This window comes from Dendronephthya gigantea, unplaced genomic scaffold, assembly GCF_004324835.1.
Source record: "Dendronephthya gigantea isolate DGI-Jeju-01 unplaced genomic scaffold, DenGig_1.0 000031F, whole genome shotgun sequence".
NCBI classification, from domain to species: Eukaryota; Metazoa; Cnidaria; class Anthozoa; order Malacalcyonacea; family Nephtheidae; genus Dendronephthya; species Dendronephthya gigantea.
Genome location: NW_021163041.1, coordinates 1715266 through 1729478, shown reverse-complemented (window position 1 = coordinate 1729478; position 14213 = coordinate 1715266). Strand labels below are relative to the sequence as shown.

The 14213-nt window shown below is 35.7% G+C and overlaps 3 protein-coding genes across 3 annotated transcripts; 1 reads left to right on the top strand and 2 right to left on the bottom strand.

The window, feature by feature from the left end:
* Positions 1-433: 433 nt before the first annotated feature.
* Positions 434-3171, bottom strand: LOC114524631 (tektin-1-like). The gene is made up of 5 exons (XM_028545775.1): positions 2168-3171; positions 1930-2000; positions 1334-1477; positions 973-1195; positions 434-790 (listed from the first exon to the last, which is right to left on the bottom strand). Exons 1-5 carry the CDS (start codon positions 2807-2809, stop codon positions 434-436), a joined length of 1437 nt encoding a protein of 478 aa, XP_028401576.1. The 5' UTR covers positions 2810-3171.
* On the bottom strand, positions 3169-7087 carry LOC114524632 (eukaryotic translation initiation factor 3 subunit F-like). Its single transcript, XM_028545776.1, has 8 exons — positions 6900-7087; positions 6197-6276; positions 5813-5950; positions 5465-5559; positions 5083-5158; positions 4795-4855; positions 4394-4507; positions 3169-4011 (listed from the first exon to the last, which is right to left on the bottom strand). The coding sequence occupies exons 1-8, from the start codon at positions 7074-7076 to the stop codon at positions 3919-3921; spliced, it is 834 nt and encodes a 277-aa protein (XP_028401577.1). The 5' UTR covers positions 7077-7087; the 3' UTR covers positions 3169-3918.
* A 774-nt stretch (positions 7088-7861) lies between these two features.
* LOC114524654 (remodeling and spacing factor 1-like) lies at positions 7862-13080 on the top strand. Its single transcript, XM_028545801.1, has 10 exons — positions 7862-8090; positions 8795-8889; positions 9040-9132; positions 9212-9343; positions 9501-9577; positions 9961-10100; positions 10277-10389; positions 10510-10614; positions 11310-11389; positions 12107-13080. The coding sequence occupies exons 1-10, from the start codon at positions 7862-7864 to the stop codon at positions 12948-12950; spliced, it is 1908 nt and encodes a 635-aa protein (XP_028401602.1). The 3' UTR covers positions 12951-13080.
* The last annotated feature ends 1133 nt before the right edge of the window (positions 13081-14213 follow it).

Below are 14213 nucleotides of genomic sequence, written 5' to 3'. Positions count from 1 at the left end.
AAATCGATGAAACATAATAAACGTTTAAAATATTCATTCCAATCTTACGACCAATATACATCGTGATATTTTTGCAGAGCCTCGTTAAAGAATTTACCCGAGGTGAGACTCAAGCGTATACAAGATTGATGGTATACCAGCACTGAGTGTTATTGCAGTTACTGTGCATGGTAATTACTTTTAACACATATATAAGTACGGAGTTTATCACTAAAAGAGCCTCGTTAAATAATTTACCCGAGGTGAGATTCAAGCGTATACTACGAGATTGGTGGTATACCAGCAAGTGTTATTGCTGCAACTGTGCATGGTAACTACTTTTAACACATATATAAGTACGGAGTTTATCACTGCGATTAATTTATCTTAGGAGTTTATCACTGTGATTAATGTAACACGGTTTTCAATCTATAAACGGACTGCTGTTCAGAGCTCAGTGTTGAATATGTCTAACTTGTTTCCTGATGGTCATACACTGATCACGGTCTAGGAATATTGTGTTGGCTTTTGTATTGATATCATCTTCCAAAGTGGCTTTCTGTTGAGAGAGATTCTCCAGTTGTCGTTGTGATTCAGCCATACGCTGTCTCAGCCGATCTACCGATGCATTGATCTCACCCACCTCAGACACAAGACGATACTGGGGAGCATCAGCACATAACTCGATACCAGGTCTACGTGAACGTTTATCCAAGCGAGTATGGGCAAGCTTAAGAGGATTTTCTTTCTCTGCGATCGCCATCTTAAGGTTATCAATGTTGTTTTGCATCGCGTTCATTTCATCAATTACCTGAAAATTAATTTGTAATGAGTCTAATTAGAGAGAGTAACGATCAACCCAATTTGTAACAATCCTTCTCTCTAATTCACCCCGGTTTTAAAAGGGTGTGAAAAGAATAGGTCTCCGAGGGATAATAGAGAATACCAATTTCTCTATTCAAAAAATCTTTAACAACACTAAACTTATCTTACCCTTGCTAGTTCACGTTCAAGTTTCCTCTTCGCTTCCATTGTTTCTTCAATACGTTTATCAAACATGTTATTAACATTCTCATACAAGCCACGGAGATCAGCAAAACTTTGCATTAAGATGCTGTTGATTTCGCTTCGTAGTGCTACAGATGCTTTGCGTTCACGTTCTGCCTTTGCGATATTGTTGGTAGAGAAGGCTTCCCATTCATCAACCGTAGACGAGCTGAACATCGAAAAATTACATTTAGTGTTGTAAAAAAATGAATGAACACATGAAAATAAATGAGCTCATCCATTCTAAAATGCCACGGTGCGTGGGCCATTTCTAATCCAATCTAATACATTTTGAACTTGAACTTACTTAGGTTGAATACAAACAGCATGAGGTGCATAATATAATCCTTTGGAATGATTGTTTAGGCCGCGAGCATGAGTATCTATGGACAATGCCGTGAACTTGCCAGAAATGTCATTTTCCAACATCGTCTTGATGTTTCTCAATGTCCTGAAAACAAAAAGAACCCGTATGTTAATAGGTAACACGAGCCACCTGGATGCATACAACTCCGTCGTGGAAATCTTGGAGAACTAAAATATCCTCGGTCCCAGGGAATGTGCGCGACCCGTAAACCAGAAACCGCAAACCAGAAGCGTGTATTAGAGTCGTTTTTTCGTGTTTGCTTTTAGGCGTTGAATGATTCAAAAGATAGAAAAGAAATTTTAACTGAATTCGAACAAATATTATTTCAGGCTCTTTAAAATACCAAATTAAAATAATTCCTATAGACTAAGAGGACTAAGTATAGTATTTTAGAATCACATTCTACTAAAAGAAATTTAAACACCGGCCCCAGCTCAAGTTTAAAAGCATGTTTTATTCTTTTTGTTGTGGATGCTTGTTTCCCTAACAACGCACTGCCAAAAATTTAAAATATTTGGAAATTTTTTTAACCATACCAGAGCATATTCATTGCTTGTTCCAATGTTTTTCTTAAAAGTGCTTGGAAATCTTCAATGGTCTTTATTTCCTGGCAATGAAGATAAATGAAGAAAAATTCTCAAATTCTCGCGTTTAAGGCATTTTTTTAGAAAATTGGCAAATTAAAAACGTGAAAGCTGTATCATCGCCGTCTTTATAACTGAATCATTTATGGAGTTGCTTTTTGATAATACATAAGTAACACGTTCTTATTACCTTGTTTAATATTTCCTCAACATGATCAAACACCAAGTCAATTTTCACACGTCTTGTCCGGTAGTCCAAATTCTGTCTTGTCACATTAAGCGGTTGTTCAGTGGCTGCTAACGCTCTCTCCAAACGACCAATGAACTGTTGTAGCATCTTAATTTCTTCAACGATTTCTCTGTGCTCTCGATTTAATTCTTCTTTCCAGAAGTTGACATCAGTGATCCTGCCATCTAACTTGTTGTTCACATCAAGTTGAGTACGGTTGGTTCTTATGGCAGTTTCTGTACGCAGTCGGGCGCATTCATCTCTCAGCCGTTCTGCTGTGGCTCGTTCCTTTTCACCGTTGCTAACATTGTGCGTGTTGGATGTCCTCCATTGGTTAGGAGTATACATTGAATTTTTGTGAACAAAACTTGAAGTTGGTAGGGAAGTTATAGGAGTTGTTGCATGCAAAGCAGTACCAACTGGGAAGCCACTTGAAGATCCCGTGAGGAACGGAGGAGCTGGGTTAGCCGAAGAGTTAACTTGAGGTCCAAAACGACTGTAATCATTGATATACGTTGTCTTGTATTGATCACTCGTACCCAGGAATGGAGGAGGATTGAATGTAGAGTTCGTTAAGTAGTGTGATGTCTCTAAGTGCGACATTTTTGCGAACTGGAAGACGTTAGAAATGAAAATGGTACCACAAGCCTATATATGCTTTCCTCCTGTGTTTGTTATCTCTGTGTTGTTTCCCAGGAGATTTCACACTTTTATACTAAGATTTTCTGTAGTAACGGTTGTTAGCGTAAACAAAACGGTTACACGGTTATTTCACTTCCGTTTTTTGTGTGGTTTTTACCAGAAACCACAGACCATTGCCTGGCGTCAATAAAGAAACATAATTTAAACCATTACTGAAGAGCTGTCTGTCGTTAAACCTGTGCTTTAAGGCAATATAATACCTTAATAATATGCATTTTTCATTGTTTTTTGTTATATATTTCATTATTTCAAGTTTTTCTTATAAGCATAAAATACCCAAATTTACTTCTACGAGAATTTAATTTACTTCTTAACAGAAGCCATCAATTGCATGGATGTTTTACGATATATTTTACGAATGGTAAAATGCCCTCCATGAAAGCCTTTTTCAAATTATGATAGTCTTGCTCTAATTTTTGTTTTAATTATACATATATTTTAGGAAAAATAATGAATTTATGTCCGGATTACGGCAAAAATAATTATTGCTTTATTTTGTGGAAAGATCATGCTCTGCATCAATATTTGCTTCATCTTTCCATCAGTATTATCTCACATTACTATACTTACTATTGAGTTGAAGTATGAAGTCTGAAACTTATATATATAGAGAGAATAAAATAAAAGTTTGATAAAGCTATTTAAGAAATGAAATGGCTTGTTTGGAGGTTATTAATTATTTAGGGTAATCCACTGTGAAACAGGTGTCAAGAATAGCAATTGCCTGGCAACGCAGGTAATCTAATTTTAGTCAGTAGTTTAATAAGATGACAAGAGATTGAGGATAATATTTAGCAATAAACGCGGCCTCAAGTTTCTAGCGTAGAAAGCCCTCCGACTACCATAGTTCCATGACCCGTCGTTTTCTCGGTGACTTTTTGTATGTCTCAATAGTGTTTCACACTGTTGCCATTAAGAAATTCGGACCGTCAGGGCTTTTTCGTTTTGAATAAATTTATTAGTGACTTCTTATATTACGATATAATTAGAGAGAGTGTTAGAGACGCTTTTTATGTCGACGATGACGTCACTTGATTAATCTTTTGTCCAAATGAAAGTTGCGATTTTGTCACACTTGCCAGGTAACAAATCATCAGGAGATCCTACATTTCAAAAGACTTCATCTTAGTGTATCGTTAAAGCAAACTTGTGATTTACTTGTATATTTCACAAGGGATACAATGATTTGAAGATAATTTTCAGATTATTCCGAGTTCACGGAGAGTATCAAAAACTAACAATGAACGTCAAAATTCTTCTGTTTGCAAAGTCGCCCACGACATGCACAACGCTATTCTAAAACTAGCATCTCATTCATTGGCTGAATTCGTCTTAAACTTTGCACCGCTCTCCGATTTGTGAATTTCAACATTTATAAGTACTTGCCCCTCTGGTGAAACTCAAACAAGTTGGTGAAACTTGATTTAAAGTTGCTGGATGTTATTGTGCTTTTTACATGGCACGTTTCAAGAATCAATCTCTCACCTGCATATTATTATTCATCATTGCTTCAAATTCTTGAGACTTTATTTGCGGTACAGAGTCAACAAGATTCATCAACATTCTACCAACAGTACTGTTAGCTGGTATATCACCTGCCTGCATAGGTAAATTACTTGTGTCAATATATAATACACATGTACGTACTACAACACCTCGATATAATTATATATGACGCTCAAAATATTTTCTTATAATAACCAAGTTTATCTAATATATTTATACTGATAAAATGCAAAAGAAAATGTGCAAATATTTCGCCAGCGAACTATTTCTTTGCAAGTGGATATCCAGCCATATTATTGATGTACCCCGTAGTTGTCCACCACACGTGTCTCCTGCAGTCAACCACATGCATAAAAATATAATATCTGCGACGTACTTACCAGAACATCGTCCACATACTTTAATAAAAGATCAAGCATTTTGGATATTTTATCTGTCGACCTATTAAAAAAAAAACTCCCATCATGTCTACTGATCATAATAATACCTGACTGGTTGACAAAAATCCCCACCTGACCCCACAATTGTTTAACTCGTATTTCTGCGAAACGTCGTTTACAACGTTCTTGAATGTGCTTCATAACGTTTTCATGATGTTTTTTACACTTCTATTCAAATGTTGAACACAGTATCATAAAAAATTATCCATTTGTAGAATTTTTACTTACTGTAATATATTTTGTAAATCCGACGGTAATGATATGTTTTTTGTTGGAGACGTTGTAGTTCTTTTCAACCAATCAACTGAAAAAAGCACAACGCAAATCAGCCCATCGTAAAACCCAACTCGCACGATCGCATATAATCAATATCAACACAAAAGTGTTTTGGATGTAAACCTTGCAGTCAGCTTGCAAATTGGTCAGTGCATGTGAAAGTGAGCCTGTAAAAGAACCTACTGCAGTAATACACATTAGACTATAGAATTAAATGCTTATTTCACACAGTGCACATTGCAAGATTGTTGAGATGGATTTTTATCTTCTTTAGTTTATTTGAGAGTGTGAACAGAGAGTAAGAGAGGATATGGTATTAATATTATATTCATACTTCCAACTTTTTCAGCTCCGCTGTTTGATATTGAGTACTCAAGTGGACAAAATAATATTCCTTCTGTTGTTTTCTCTGGGACACCAATATTCGAACTAAAAGTACATGTAAAGTAGCAGTTTATCCTTGTTGTAATCATTATATAATATATACCTTGGAACTGAAACAACTGACAATGAAAAAGTCACATTGGAAGTCACATTTACCTAGCCTAGCATGCATCTCATAACATTTCTTAATACAATTTTAAAAATTAACTATAAATTTTTGTATGTCTCTGAAATGCTGCAAGGACATCATGTCATGCAAGATAAAGGTAGAACCAGAACAACAATAAAAAATAATTACCTCACATATGCTTTAATCCCCAATGTTTTTGTTTGTAATGTGGTATCAAGGATAAGATGAACTGGATTAGCAGTTTCTCTTGAGTAAAAATCATGTATCAAGACAGAATGCTCTGTTACATCAACACCGGTGGCATACCTAGGCAGAATTTTCAAAAATATTTTACATACATAATGCATATTGCAAACACATCAAAAGCATTAAAATTTCACATCAATGTAGATTTTAAGATGGGCAACAAATGCTTATTTTGAACCATAGGAGTGCAATTTACTTGGACATTCGCATGCCATATTCATTGCACAAAATGCAATCCATGCCTTAAACAAATGCTGTCTTGTTTAAGATTTAGATGTTGAAAAAATTTAATGGAAACTGGTTTACCATCCAACAATTTGTGCAGCACTATTTGCCTTTTTGTGTAGTTCATACATATTCTTAGCATATTCCATATCAACTGCTACCTACATAAACAAGATGAGATTAAAAGTTTTACCACTTATTTTACCACTTTTACAAATTTTGCCAGATCAGTAAAATAAAGTTTTAGTTTCCCTGGATAGGAAACCCATTAAATGGTAATAGAAATGTGGGTCTCTTCTGTCAGATATGTTGGTGATTTTACAATACACTTCTACTCACTATTTGACTATGTACAGGCACTCAGGCAGTAAACTTGCATTACGAAGCAACCCAGTCTTAACTCACCTCCGGCCATGCTGGGACACAAGAACAAAGTAAGGGGGGAATATTTTGATGGAAGAATATTAACATATCACATATGCTATGAATATTTGCAAAAAATCAGCAATCAAACTTCCATTACTGTTTTTAGGGGAGGGGGTATCTTCTACTTTATATTTATTATTTTTTGAAATCCTGTGGTGAATTCTACACTTTCCAGTCCCCAGCTCTCTGCTTTTAAGACTAGTATGTTTTTAAACTGAAGGCACGATGTGTCAATATTCGGGAATTTCAATGTTAAAAGATTGCTTACGTTTTCCATTATTTCGACCTAATTAATAGACTAAATTTACTTGTATATACAGTCTTCACATCTTCCTAAGTACAAGTCTACAAGACCTACCTCATCTTTTGATTCGTTATGTGGTACACAAAAACAACTTTTAATTTCAACAATATTTTTATCAATAGATCCTAAGAGTGTCCCAATTACTCTTTTTGCATCTTCGTTCCTCCTTTCATAACTATCAACGATTGAAAATAACACAACAGGATGAATAACCACTTTACACACGGCCATCTTCTTATAAAATTTCAGTACACGTTTTAATTTTTAACACTGATCTCAAACAATGAAACTGTTACTGGATAAAATGGCAATAGTCACTGATAACGCTATGTATGCAATCACCCTTTTTTCGTAGAAAAATAATTTTTTAATACTATATTTTCTGTGAAAAGGAGAATTTAGAACTGTTTAAATTCGCCCGGTTCAGGTTTTCACAGTAAAATGGATGAAAAACAGCCACAAAGCGTGAGCGGTGTGCGAAAAGCAAAATGAAGTTGTTAAACATATGATGACATTTTTTCTTATTTTCAGAAAATGCGAAGTCACTGTTATTAAATAAAAAGTGGACGATGTTCACTTGTTTTTAGAATTTTTTTCTACGAAGTATTCGTTAGTATTTATGATGGTGATGGCTAATGGAACCAATAAAATGATAAAGATAAAGCTTCTAAGAAGGCAGGCAGAAGATGCCGTTATTGAATGTTTCTGCAATTTGGAGGAATCGGATATCCAAAGCCTAGGCGTTGTCCAAATACATATATTCCAATTCGACTACTCATTACACATAGTCAAATACGCATTAGACGTTAAGGCTTTTTTCATAATGAAATGATAAAACTAATTAAATTTAGTATGTAAAAACAGAAAAATAAAACAGTACTTTTAAAACAGTTTTCGAATGGATTTTACAAATTTACGCAGGCAGAGCAGCCGGCAGTCCAAAACTGTCCAATTAAGTCCAGTACTAGTGCCCAGTCTTTTAATAGCGTTAATAAACTGAATTTACTAAATTCAAAATGGCGTCAGAGGATGAAATAAAAGTTAACGATGGAAATGAAACAAATGAAACAGACAACAAAGATGCAGAAGAAATTCTGTTGCCAACTTCGAAAAGGTCCAGAGGAATAACTAAGGACCCGAATTTCGCTGTTGTTTGTTCGTTTATAAAGATATTTGGGCCATTGTTGCACTTTAAAGAACTTTCTATTGAAACATTGCAACAGTTCTTTGATAGTCCGACACAAGGTATTATGGTATTACCGTATATTAGCATACTCTATTGAAAGCTCGTTTGGACTTTTGGATTCGTTAATTATCCGTTGCTAGAACCTATTTTCCATTCATTATCTATTCAGCAAAATTAATCCTAAATTCTTATTCACGTGAAACCATCCCGAAAGCTATAATTCTAACCTTAATAAATGAGCAGCTGGTAGAAACTGAAAAAAAGGGGTAAAAAAATAAGAGGGGATGAAAGGTTTGAACCCAGGTTGTATGCCTGTGAGATGAGCACCTACACCACTGTACTATTTAGCTTGATTCACTTGAAATACCATGAAATAGTTATATCCTGACCTGACAATGAGAATATGGAAGCAAGAAAAGGTCTCTGCTCATAATTTTTTATGATAATCTGATGGTCTGGAAAAATTGCCATAGAAATAATAGTTTAAATACACTTTAATAAGTACATTGTGCAATTGCATATCTTAAAGTGTATGTTTAAATATAACCAGGGAGCAGCATGACAGTGTGTTCAAATCAATTAAGTGGTATAACAACTATTTATAATAGACAAGAAAACTTCTCAACATTTCAATCTAAGGGCTTTAGTCAGTCCGAAAGGCCCATGGTTGTCTATTTTGAGCAGTTGTTATACCAGACTGGAAAACAATATAGTGAACCATTACCATTTTATAGCAACTGTAATTTCAAACTCATTTGTGTAGATAATCAGGAAGATATTCAGGCTCTTTTTATAAAATTATTAAGAAGAGCTGGATGGAGAGTAGTCCCTGAAAAGTGGGAAAAAGGCCTACTCAAGGTTGGAACATGTTTATTTTGTTACAGTAGTTGACTGATTGTACACGCATACATATTGCAAGTGTGTGGTCACCTTTCCACCATGCATGGTCTTGGTCTTCATCTTTTAATTTTATGTATATATGTATGCATAATATTCCTTGCTTTACAGTTTGTTAAAGAATTTCATGAAACGATTGCCTGGGACTTGGAGCAGTTTGGGTTCAGAGAACTTTCTGGTGAAGCTAAATTGGCAATACTAAAAGTAGGCAGAATAAGATTATTTACCAGGAAATGTTTAGACTTTAGAGATCATGGTAGTCTGTATATTTTTTTCATTTTAGGATTTATTGGAGTCTCAGTTTGATAATAATGATAAATTCAAGAGTGCAGTAAACTGTGAGCTAAGTCAAGTTGATCTGAGACCTCAGCCAGTGGGCAGTGACATTGATGGCCTAATTTATTGGTTTCATGAGGTAACTTAAAATTGATGACAGTATTAAGGGTTTTGGCTACATGAAGCAAGACATTGTGATAGAAAAAACCCCAGCAGCTTCTAGGCAAATAAATAGACATATATTTGGAGATAATAATATAGGAGAGTCCAAAATGAAAAATACATTGATTATGCAGGATGAACTCCTACAAATAAGATTATATTCAACTGAGGAAGATGAACTGGATTGTGAAGCATGGAAGGTCCTGGCATGGTTAGCAAATTCTTGTATTTGATATTTCTACAGTTAGTTCATAACTAAGGGGGAGGGGGGTTCAGGGTGTTGCATGATCTTTGAAAAGTGAACGTATATGATATGGCATTATACGATAACAGGGCTGCCCCCACTTGCCTCTCCAAGGGAGGAGTAGCACAAACAATTGATCTCTAGTGATTGTGTAATGCCCAGCCTCCTCTGCAAGCATCTCTTAGGTATTAAATTATATTAGGCATGGGTTAGTTAATTTAATACATAAGAGATGAGTCTAGCTGCTGAGGAGGCTATGTAATGCCACTGAATTGAATGTTAAAACATGAACTGGTTGTTGAAGTTGAACTCTATACTTGGAATATGTATTAGTGAGCTATTTTATCTAGTGAAGTGGAAGAGATCGTGAATGTTGTGGAATTTCTTGAAAAAAAAGCAGAAAACAACCCTAAAGACGTTGCCCAAGAAAAGAAAAATGAAAGACGTGCCCAACGTGCTTCTCAAGTTACAAAAGCAAAGAAAAAGAAAGGTACTAATATTTTTATTGAAGGATGAACAATTACAGAAAATAAATATATCTTATTGTAAGCCATTCAGGAAATATTCCATTCCATTCCAAGTCTGGTACACATATGCACAGATGAGGTTAATATGATCATTAGGAAAGACCAAGAGGGAACATAAACGACCGCACTTAACTTGCAGGTAGAAAGTCGAAAAAACAAGCAGAAAGCAATGAATCAGCAGCAAGCGATGAGAGTGATATAGATGATGACAATCCTTGTGCAAGATGTTATTCCAGTGTTCATCCAGAGATGGTAGGAGGATCAACTATTTAGAACAATTTTTTCCATCTTAGCATGTAAAACACATCTAAAAAGTCATTCAACGTTTTGAATGTTAAATATGTCAACTATTCAAAAGTGTTTATTTTGCAGATCTTGCTTTGCGACAAATGTGACGCTGCTTATCATACAGCATGTTTGAGACCTCCAATCATGAGCATACCAGCTGGTGATTGGTTTTGTCCATTTTGTAACACGGTAGGTTACATGAAATAACCGCATTTAACACTGTCTCCATGTTGTATGTGTTATGCTGTGGTTACGTTTTCTGGACAAACATTTACGCACATTTGACAAAAGCAATTGTGTAACTTTTCAGGTTGTGCGCGTCTCGCTGTCCATAACATGTAAAACATTTGAAAATCCTGAAATCTGCTACACATGCAGTGCTACGTATCTTCTAGGCTTCTAGCACAATGAAGAATGCATTAATCAGAGTCAGATTGCCTCTGGCTCTGTCCATATGCATCCCCGACCCCGAAACAGCCCTTTTTTTATGTCACCCAAAAGACTGTTCCCATGCACGCAGCTCTGTATTCCGTTTACGGAGAGAAGATGTGTATGAGTGTCTTAAGGCCGCTACATGTTGCAGAAAGGAATTGAAATTAGAACTTTGATTCTAGCATGCGTACATGCGTAAAATCCGTAGATTTTTAGCAGGATGAAACTTTATGATATACCGTCGCAGGCATATGTTGTGAACCAGGCTTATATATAAGCTATCTATAGTTGGTTTTGCAAGTATCGACAGTTCAGACTTCAGATCTATCACCGATCCAACAGCCACCTACACGTGATCAAACTAAAAAAATTTTTAGAAATTAAGAACATCTTACATTTGTGTACCCGTAATAATTAATAACTGTTACAATAGAGATTCTGTTATATTCTAGCTGTTGTTGATTGAGACACTTAAGAAGATCTACTCCAGGATATCCACTCGTATAAAAGCTCGCAGCAGAGCAGCTAACAGGTGTGTGCGTGAGCCATTTTGATTGCGGATGTTAGATAGTTAGATAGCTGAGTTCACCAACGAAAACTTTTGATATGAATATTTTAGAATTTCCGCGTGCACTACCCTGCCTGATAGTATTCTAATCTACTTTAAATTGTGCAGTAATCAGATATAAACACCGATGGACACAATTCCAATACTAGAAAGGAAACGGAAGAGGCGTCAGCTTTAAATAATTTAGTGCGCATGCTCAGATATAAGTCTCCCGATTTTCTGCCAACAAGTGTTGAAATGGCTAGGTGCATAAATTTTAATAATCCCTTTTAGTTTATGTGATGAGAACAAGGTCTTTGTTAGAATTTCAAAGGTCCTCATTAAAAAGTGTGTACCACAATCACGAGAACAGACTGGAAGGACGTTAATAAATACAGCTATGCTGTTGTAGTTGTAGCTCACATGCCACGACACTGTCTGCTAGTTAATCAGGCTGTGTTGCCAGAAAAAATGGGGAGCTAAGATCAAAATCCAGTAATAGAAACAATAGTCAATCATTGTGACAACTTGTGCCGACAACTGGAGAAATTTTAGTATTACAAAAAAGATGTCTCTTAACGAGACCGAGACAAAACGTGCAAAACGTGAATACATGCAAACGTTTCAAAGACAGCTCGTAAATCGAGTCTATCCTCCTCGCAACAACTAGAAGGTATTCCTTTACTAATTTCTTTCATTTAGAAAAAACCCATGTGGCATAAATCTGTCCAACATTCGACAGTCGGGAAGAGTGAGAAAAACGGTCGACTACACATTCTCCGAATTTGATCAGGAAATCATGGAGGCCGTAGATAGAGATGGGAAAAAGAAACAAGATGTAGCAAGCTCAGTTGTTGCTATACGTGGCAGCAGACAATCAAAACGACGTCGAATGCTTTACAACGACAGCGATTCCGATTCTAATTACGATCCTGGCAGTCCTATAGTTGAACACGAAATCCCAAAGCATCCCCAAAGACACGTCTACTTAAGACGTCATGAAAATGGCGTTGAAACTGGTAATAAAGATGATGTGAAATTAGACCAACAAGAGGTGCTAATGAAAGAGGATCCTGATGCCTTGCAAACAGATGATGTTGAATATGACAACGTAGCTGTTGAGCAAAGCAAGTCGATTGATGCAAGATTTGATGCAAGTTCTGATGCAAGTTCTGATGCAGTTGGTGCAAATATTAATCAGAATGGTGACGCTAATTCGAATGAAGATATTGATAATATAAGTGAATTAACCCATAGCTTAGTGGATGGCCAAGAATCCGTAAATACACTTGATTACCAATGCAGTGTGTCTTTGAACGAACCGAAAAATGCTGTAATATCATCAACTAACAACACCCAATATCAGACGCCCGCTGAAACTGTTGTTGATGTCGGTACAATCGTAAACGGCAAAGAATGTACGACTGCTGAGCCAAATTGTAACATAATATTAAACAGCCCAGACATTAATTTAATTGCAGAGGGGAATAAGCAACTAGACGAAAGTCAGAAAAATCTAGACCAGCTTTATGGATCTATTGCATGACATGATACATCTACAATATTGTTTTTTACTTATATCTTTAATAATGGGATATACATTTTATTCGCAGAACGTTACGTATACTTCATGTACAAATTCATACACGTTTCATAAATATATTATTGCTCTATTAGAGTTAGTGTAAAATGTATTTAGAAATAAATAAATATTAATTTTGAATCTTTGCTCAACGGACAATTTTTTAATATTCGGTGCTCAAATAGAAATTCATCTTTTATGGAAACTTTAGTTCACACTGTTCCAGAATCTAGATATTAGAATAATGATCTACTGTTCTGGAAGGCTACAGAACATTGTCATTTAACGGATGGTGTTTAATGGTGTGTGCATTGCGCAATTTTGGTTTAATAAACAGTACATTTCCGTGCAGCCGTGAATATGGCATTACTCGGACGTGCATTCACTACAAACTCGCCCTATACATCGTATCAATATTTGCTGATAACTCTAATTAGTCATGTGGTCATACCTAAATTACTCGGTCGCAACACAATGTTTCTTATCCTTGTAGCGGTGATACACAAATCGTGTTGTTGCATGTCCGACTCGATTTTTTATTACAATATTACATGCTCTCTTATATCTGACATTACATATTCCCTTGTCTTTTTTATTTCGCACGGACACTTCGCCGAACTATCATAGGCTATACTGTACTAGTGCTGTGTGACTGTGTCTTGGATGCTGAATGTGTCAAACTACGCCATGCAATAAATTATCTAGTTTACGGCGGTGTCTGATATCAAGATATGTGAAGTGCCGTTGATTTTTCTATACATCAGGAAAATCAATGCCCATGCACTTTACATACTTTTGTCCCATTTCCACCAAAAAAAATTTTGGCCTGGGCTTCTTGCTGATAGATTAATAGTATATTATTTTTGTACTTATGACACAAAATTAAATGAAAATTTTGTGGCAGTGGTTATGTAAATCGGTTATGTATCGCCATAACAACGAGAATATTTAATACTTAAGACCCCTGCGGCAAAAGGGTACTTGCCTTTAGTTTAGACGTTTGAAGAACTAAATTGACATTATATTTTTGAAATATGCTCAGGATGTAGGTTATAATCGTAGAATTACGACGAATCTTTAATGTTTTAACTTCTAAACCTGGTATACTATCAAATTCCCTATGTCATGTCATGTCACTCATGTGTATACAAGTAATACAATAGATGTCTCGCGGAAATCACATGAACGTTGCGTCATTGGTAATTTTGTTTCTTGTGTCATCATTAC